Source organism: Arachis stenosperma, chromosome 7 (genome assembly GCF_014773155.1).
Source record: "Arachis stenosperma cultivar V10309 chromosome 7, arast.V10309.gnm1.PFL2, whole genome shotgun sequence".
In the NCBI taxonomy this organism is placed as follows: domain Eukaryota; kingdom Viridiplantae; phylum Streptophyta; class Magnoliopsida; order Fabales; family Fabaceae; genus Arachis; species Arachis stenosperma.
The window spans coordinates 16225407-16233793 of NC_080383.1; the positions used below are offsets into that span (position 1 = coordinate 16225407).

General features: G+C 44.6%; 1 protein-coding gene across 1 annotated transcript; it reads left to right on the forward strand.

Moving 5' to 3' along the window:
* The first annotated feature begins 5134 nt into the window (after positions 1–5134).
* On the forward strand, positions 5135–7747 carry LOC130939481 (uncharacterized). The gene is made up of 2 exons (XM_057867583.1): positions 5135–5789; positions 5895–7747. The coding sequence occupies exons 1-2, from the start codon at positions 5135–5137 to the stop codon at positions 7745–7747; spliced, it is 2508 nt and encodes an 835-aa protein (XP_057723566.1).
* The last annotated feature ends 640 nt before the right edge of the window (positions 7748–8387 follow it).

The following is an 8387-nucleotide window of genomic DNA, read 5'->3' on the forward strand; positions in this document are numbered from 1 at the left end:
ACGACTCGGCTGACTTCCTCGTCGTTTATGTACTCCTTGGCCACTGTTTGGATTTCATGCATCGTCCAAACCGGTTTCGTGGTAAGGTATTTTCGGAAGTTCTCGTTGAGGAGGCCGTTTGTTAGGCAAAGACTGGCCACCGAGTCGGTTAAGCCGTCAATTTCCAAGCATTCGTCGTTGAACCGATCTAAGTACTTCCTTGTCGGTTCTCCTTGTCTCTGGGTTACCCCTAGAAGGTTGATAGGGTGCTTAGCCTTCGCAATCCGCGTTGTAAATTGGACCAGGAATGCGCGACTGATGTCTGAAAAACTGTAGATGGAACCTTGCGGGAGGCCGTTAAACCATCTGATCGCTGGCCCTGCTAATGTTACCGGGAAGGCGCGGCATCTCACTTCGTCCCCCACTCCCTCCAGATTCATCCTGGCCTCAAAGGCCGTGAGGTGTTCCAGAGGGTCTTGAGTCCCGTCGTATCTCATGTCCGTTGGTTTGTCGAAGTGTTTCGACAACCGGACCTCGAGGATAGATCGGTGGAACGGCGTGATGCCCATTATCACGGGTTGTCGTGTTCTCTCGGATCTCCCTTCTCCGTCTTCGCGACCTCTTGCCGCTCGGCGGGATTGTCTGCCGCGAGAGTAGATGACTGTGTCATTCCGTCTTCTCGGAATGGGTGACTCCTCTCGCGTGCTCTCTGCTTCCGTCCGGGATGCAGATATGCGCCGCGGGCGGCTTCGGTGAGAGTCTTCCTCCTCGCCCCCGGGAGACGGGGTATAGCTCGGATCGGTGGACTGTCCATCTCGTTCCCGGTCAGCCAGCTGTCGTTCTAGGTTCTGGACTCTGTGGCGTAGCTCCTGCATTATTATGGCGCTGTCGCCGCCCGTTCCCCCGAATGGTCGTGTTCTCGTGCGTTGTTGGGGGGATCTCCGCCCTCCTCTTTGCGAGGCGACGGAGGCTGCCCCGTCTGCTCCGGCTGCTCGAGCTCAGTCGCCGGGACCTAGCGCGACTTCCATTTAGGCGGGAGTCCCCACAGACGGCGCCAATGTTCGGTGGTCGGTTTCCGGACAGGTCGGGTGTGTGAGTGAAGGGGTGAGGACGCCTTAGCTTGGGTCACACCGGTGGCGAACTAGTCGAGCAGACGAGCACTTGGTCTGAAGAGAAGATGAGGGGGGTGCCACCTGCAAAGACACTCCGACGCTCAAGTCAGTAATGTGCAGGCGGGCAGAATAACGAGGTGAAAGGATATGACGTACCTCGTGGGAAGAGCCAATCTTCCCTTTATATACATGTCAGTAGTGGGCCCCTCATGGGGACAGGCCCATATTCCCAAGGACGCTGTCCTGCAGCCGCGTGTGAACCGTACAGGACGCGTGTCCGAGTCGGTTGGGGGCGCGTGTCCGGGTCGGGTATTGCTTGGGTCGGGTCGACCCGTGCGGATTTTGGGCCAGGCCGTAACAATATTTAAATTTTTTATTTTAAAAGTGTTTATTTTATAAAAATATGATAAAAAATAGTAATATTATGAAAGAAGTCGTTTTTTTAACTTCTTTATAAGTTCATAAATAATTTTTTAAAAAGCCACAAATTGATTTTGAAATTTACAACAAACATTAATACTACTACTTTTTATAAGTCAACAACTAAAAAAAATTACTTTTAAAATTTCCCAAACAGACCTTAATGCTTCTTATTTTCTCGTTAACGTATTCATTAATCATTATGAGTTTCCAGATTAACAAACTGTTGTGGAGGCAACACTATCCGAATGTTTCCATAACCTCGCAGCTAATTAAGCATGTGAAGTCTGTAATTAATGTTGAGAATATTTGGTTTACCACTTTCGACTTTTAATGAGAAGCTCTTATTAAAACCTCTAGTAGAAGATGACAACTAATTAAAGAGGTTTAATCCGTTTTTATACCAAATAATGTTTGGGAGATGATAAAATATTAATTTAAACAATCAAATTTTATTTTATTTAATATTATTAATTATTAATAAATAATAAATAAAATAAATTTGAACTATTTTTTTTTATTATCTCCTTGGTATTACGATTTTGGTAATACTACGAAACCCTGTGCAATGCACTATAAGTGGAATTGGAAAGGCAATTGGCCTTTGGGTTGTTAATTAGTCAAAATAAAACTCAAAGCCCAATGGAAATGGGAGAAGTGCAAGAATGTGCCCTTAGGTCAGATTGACATGTTGCATGCGGCACAAATTTTGGTAGCAAAATTAATAACAAGGATTTAGCACCCATGTTAAATTTATAAATTAAAAAAATTATTAAAAATATAAAAAATTAAAATTTTTAATATATTTATTTTATATTTATTAAATAAAATATTTAAACGTTTTTATTAATATAATTTTATCATATACTTTTAAGACATATATTAACTAAACACTAATAACAAAAGAGTAATAAAATGAGAGATACATATATATTCATACGATGTGACTGAATTCATTGATGTGGCTGCAGACAGCTATAAAAGGATCGGCGTTGAACACGGAGAAGTGGATCACACAAAATCATGATCTTCCTCGGACCAACTTTTTTTCATCTATTTAATTGCTTTTTCTCTTTTCATCGTACTATGTTTTTCGTTTTTCTCTTGGCTTCAACTTTAACACTTTTCAAGTGGTGCTTAAATACCCTTTAAAAAAACCGTAGGGTTAGTTATGCTTTAAATTTAAAACATGTTTGGTTGTACTTTCAATTTCATTAGAAGTAATTTTTAGGCATCCTACATTAAAATTTATGCTTGGCCAAATTTTCATTTTTATTTCATAATGAATAATTATTAATATCATTTCTATTTTTTCATTATATTGTGAACGTTTTAAAATTCCTACTGTTAACTCGATCACAAATTACTAATAAAAGAGGTGATATATGATAAATGTTGCTAATAATTTCTCTGATAGTAGTATCGTAGAAGTATCCTAAAACATTTTAGATACATTAAAAAAAATTAAAAGAAAAAAATTAATTTATAAAAAAATTACGATATTATGTTCTTTTTCACCTCACATCATCATCATTATCATAAAAGGTCTTGTATCATATGTAAAACCATTTTTTTCTCTGTTAAATTGTAAAAAAAATAACTAACAAATTATAGTTCAAATGACATAATCTCCTCATTTTTATTTAGAGGTCTCGAATTTGAATCTCATTTCTAACTTAAAAAAAATTATAAAGGATAGAAGTTAAGAAGATATTCATTCTTCATTAATATTTTTTAGGGATAAAATATAAGATAGATAACTTTAAATTATTTTTAAATGTTTGGGACGCAAATATGAAAAAAATATTAGGAACAATTTTGATAGGGCAATTTACTTAAATAAATAAAAAGAGGAATTTCTTTACGTAAATGTGCAAATCTGTTTGTTGTTACGATTTTGTGCAAAACGGATTTATATGTAAACCGTGGCAACCCACCACGGTTTCTAAACATGCATAAACCGTGGGAGGTCACCACGGATTAGGAGCAAATTTTTGTAGAAGAAAACCGTGGTAGGTCACCACGGTTTATGAAGGATATTTGACATGCATAAACCGTGGGGAGTCACCACGGTTTATGAGGAAAAGATAGAATAAATGACCATTTGTACCCATGAGAGATGAAAACGCTGACATTTGTACCCATAAAAGCTCGAAACTAATCTTGTACCCATGATAGATGCTGTCCGTGTGACAAAAGTGCCCTGGCTTGGATCTGAGCTTGGTTCGTGGGTTTCCGAACCTACGTGGCACTCCCAACCTCCTCCCTCCCAATCTGAGCCAACCATTCACCATCTTCATCTTCATCTTCTTCACCATCACCATCACCATCACCATAACCTCCATCACCATCACTCAGCACCGCCACAGCCACCTCCCTTCACCACAACCTCCGGCGACAAAAATACATGACATACACACTAACACTAACAGAGGAAATAAGAGAGCAAGGAGGAAGAGAGCAGAGAAACGAGAGATTCAGAGAGTGAGGAGAGAGCACGAGAAGAGATCCGAGAGAGGGGGTATCGCGCCGTCACCAGCCACCGTCGCGCACCACCACCGTCGCGAGCCAGAGACGCCGCAAGGGGGAAGAGGAGCCGTCGTGCTCCGCCATTGTCCAGCCACCATCGAGCTAGGGCCGTCATCGCGCCTCACTATGCGTCACTGTCGAGCTTCGAAAAGGGAGAGAAAGTGCGCGAAGATGAGAGAGAGAGGGAAAGCCGATCCTGTCACCACTGCCACACCCAGTCGCCGTCATCATCACGGGAGCTCGTTGTCGTCACTAGCGGGAGTCGCCGCCGCTGTCGCCGAAACCACTGTCTCCGTTTTTTGCTCAGCCTTGTCTCTGTTTCTGATTCCTCTCTTGTGTGCTGAAATCGCTGCTGTTGTGGTGGTGGCCGTGGGGTTGTTTGTGCTTAAACGAAGCTAATACTGCTGCCGCTTCATTCCTCTGTTCTTTTCAAGTTTTAGTAAGTTATCCTTATTCCAAAACCCTCATTGTTACCGTTCTATTTTCATGGTTGATTGAGAATTTTGAGACATTATTGCATTAGGGTTATGTCAATACCTTTGTAAGTTGTTCGATGGCATTGTTGTTGCGGGAAGCTGTTGGTGCGGCTAATGCCGCTACTGCTGCTGATTCGATTTAAAGTCGTTGTCGCCGGAGGTTGTGGTGAAGGGAGGTGGCTGTGACGGTGCTGAGGTGATGGTGATGGAGGTTATGGAGGTTATGGTGATGGTGATGGTGAAGAAGATGAAGATGAAGATGATGATGGTGAATGGTTGGCTCAGATTGGGGGGGAGGAGGTTAGGAGTGCCACGTAGGTTCGGAAACCCACGAACCAAGCTCAGATCCAAGCCAGGGCACTTTTGTCACACGGACAGCATCTATCATGGGTACAAGATTAGTTTCGAGCTTTCATGGGTACAAATGTCAGCGTTTTCATCTTTCATGGGTACAAATGGTCATTTATTCGGAAAAGATATAAGCACATAAAACCCGGTGGGTTACCACGGTTTATGTAGAGTAATGTGCAAAAAACGTGGTGGGTTGCCACGGTTTACTATGACGGAAAATGTATATATATGTGGGTGATTCAATCCCCAGAAGAGATCATTCTCACAATGGCTAGTGAGGAAGAGAGCTTTCTTGCTCTGGTGCATTGCTCTGGAAAAATTAAAAAAAGCAAAAGCCAAGGTGTGAAGTTCACCGATAGAGAACCACTAAGTATTTTTATCAGTTCGTCTATGAGTTTGTCGGACTTGAAGAATAGCATCTTGGAGAAGCTTGGCGTGTTGGGTTGCAAGTGGGTGAAGAAACTATTCTACAAGATTCCCATGGCGGTTGTCTCAACCAGTGTTCAGTATGAAACCTTTGCGGTTAAGTCTGATGAAGATATTAGGGTTCTGTTCTACTGTGTAAGGAGCTTTCCGGAGATCAGAATCCATGAGTTGTTCGCGAAGTTGGAGGTTGGTGTCGATAGTTCTGGGGCATCCGCTCCAGTTCCTTGCGTAGCTTCCGCGGGTGGTGCATCTAGTTCGATGCCTGCGGTCAGACCGCATCTTCCGCCGGTTCAATCACCTTCTTTTGCGGCTGACTTAGAACAAACGGAGGTTGTTGGTTCTGTCCCTTTGGACCATGCAGCAGTCATGGAGCCTCCCAACGTTGTGGGCACCGGTGGTGGCCTCGTGCCTTATCTTGAAGACTTTGGTGGACCTGATCAAGTAGAGAATGCAATGCGTGACGATGAGTCTGACCAGGAGCCTATTGATATCGATGGTGACAGCGACGAAAACACAGGCGGCGATCCACATGCGTAGCATCGGCCTTCAAGTTCTGCTTCTCATCAATACCCTCCACACTTCTCCACACTAAACTTGGAAGCTCTTGGTCAACAGGAAGACAGTGGTAACAGAGTGAGTAGATCTTCTACAGAATTTGAGATTGGGCAATCGTTCCAGAGTAAAGATGAAGCTGTGCTCAGTGTGAAGGACTATAGCATCCGGCGAGGTGTTGAGTACAGAGTCATCGAATCGGATCATTTGAAGTATCATGGAAAATGCAAGGAATTCGGCAAGGGTTGCACTTGGTTGATTCGTGTAGCGCTTCGTGCACGAAAGGGAACTTGGGAGGTTAGGAGGTACAACGGGCCACACACGTGCCTCGCAACTTCTATTTCAAGTGATCACCGTCAGCTGGATTATAACGTTATATGTGCGAGGATTCTTCCTATGGTTAGGGCGGATGCTGCGGTTACAGTAAAGGTACTTCAACAAGCGACAGAAGCTGATTACGGTTTCAGGCCTAGTTACAGGAAGGTCTGGTTGGCTAAACAGAAGGCAGTGGCACAAATATATGGAGATTGGGAAGAGTCTTACGCGGAGTTGCCCCGTTGGATGCTATGGATCCAGGCAATAATGCCGGGAACAATCACGGTGCTGAAGACGTCTCCGGTTCAGATTGGTGGTGCGGTTGATGAGTCGACGGTGTACTTTCACCGACTTTTCTGGACATTTCCACCCTGTATCGAAGCATTCCGGCATTGCAAGCCACTCGTCAGTATTGATGGTACCCACTTGTATGGGAAGTATGGAGGGACGCTCCTGTTGGCGATAGCTCAGGACGGAAACTCGAACATCCTGCCGATAGCATTCGCCCTTGTAGAGGGGGAAAATGCAGAGTCGTGGTCATTCTTCTTGTCCAACCTCCGAGAGCATGTGACTCCTCAGGAGGGTATCCTAGTTATCTCAGACAGGCATAATGGGATCAAGGCGGCCCTTGAGGCACCTGAGACTGGATGGCTGCCTCCTCGTGCTTTCCGGGCCTACTGTATAAGGCATGTGGCAGCGAATTTCGCCCTAACGTTCAAAGGTAAGGACTCAAGGAGGTTACTGGTCAATGCTGCCTACGCCAAGACTGAGGGTGAGTTTTACTACTGGTTCGACATCATGCGGACTGAGAATCCAGCAATGTGTGACTGGGCCAACCGTATGGAGTATGACAAATGGACCCAACATGAGGATGCTGGTCGACGGTTCGGGCACATGACCACAAACATCAGTGAATGTGTGAACTCCGTGCTAAAGAGTACTCGCAACCTCCCGGTCACATCGTTGGTTAAGTCAACCTACGGGAGGCTTGCTCAGCTATTTGTGGTCAGGGGACAGACAGCAGAGGCACAACTCGGATCCGGCCATGAATTCTGTCAGGCATTGGTCAAGGCTATTGATCGGAACCTTAGAGACTCCAGGTGCTTTACTGTGACATTATACGACAGGCATCAGTCCGAGTACACCGTGGCTGAGACAACACCAACGGGGACGTTCTCTCTTGGTAGCTATAGAGTTTCCCTTAAAGATCACCGATGCGACTGTGGGCACTTCCAGGCGCTGCATTATCCATGTTGCCACGCCATTGCCTGTTGCGCCTACTCCCGGCTAAACTGGGAGTCATATGTTCACGAAGTGTATCGTATGACTGAGGTGTTCAACGTTTACAAGCAGGGGTTTCTCCCACCTATTCCTGAAGGCCTGCGGCCTCCATATGGTGGCCCAACCATTATTCCTGACCCTAATCTGCGGCGTGCAAAGGAAGGTCGTCCAAAGGCAACCAGGATCCGTGGAAGCATGGATCAGTCTCAAGAGAATCAGCCGAAGCGTTGTGGGTTATGCCGTCAGCCTGGGCATACGCGAAGGAACTGTCACCAGCGATCACAAAGTGGTGGAGGGGATGCGTAGATCTCATGTTGTGTAACCCTCTTCCATGCTGTCTTATTTGTTTCTTGCTCTAAATACTGTTAGTAATGCGTCGTTGGTTAAGTATGTCACTTTCATCGTGTTTCATCAACAACGAAATCTCGGTATAATAAACTCGTTTTATTTTATCAGTTTTATTAAACCACTTTAGATATCTTTACTAATGTGCATTATAATATAAACCATACATGAACACATGAAATATTCTGAAGCAGGCACTCACTACATAGTCAAAAGATAAATAATATTTAACAATAAGTCTGAAATCCATAAACACTAACAAGCATGCACATTACATAAACTAATTAGCATGCTCAATACATAACGTAACTACCATGATCAATACATAAATAAACAAACAAAGTACTGGACAGGAACATATAACATAACTAATCAGAATCCTCAATGGTGTCACTGTCATCATCGTCGAACTGGCCTAGCAAGTGCCCTCCGGTGCCACACAAAGGAGGACGTCTAACCCGCCTAGGTCTCTGATCTGGCGCTGGTGCTGTGGGGTGTGCGGGAGCCGCGCTGAAAGCGGAGGCAGGTGTCCCTCCTAAAGCAAACCATGGGTCGGACGGCGAAACTGCTGGCTCGTTCAGGTCAACTGCCAACTGAGCCT

Excerpts from the sequence above, each read along its gene's own strand:
- LOC130939481 (XM_057867583.1), top strand. The coding sequence starts at position 5,135 with ATGGCTAGTGAGGAAGAGAGCTTTCTTGCTCTGGTGCATTGCTCTGGA. Across the intron at positions 5,790-5,894 it reads GGAGCCTATTGATATCGATG|CTCTTGGTCAACAGGAAGAC; the intron begins GTGACAGCGACG and ends TAAACTTGGAAG.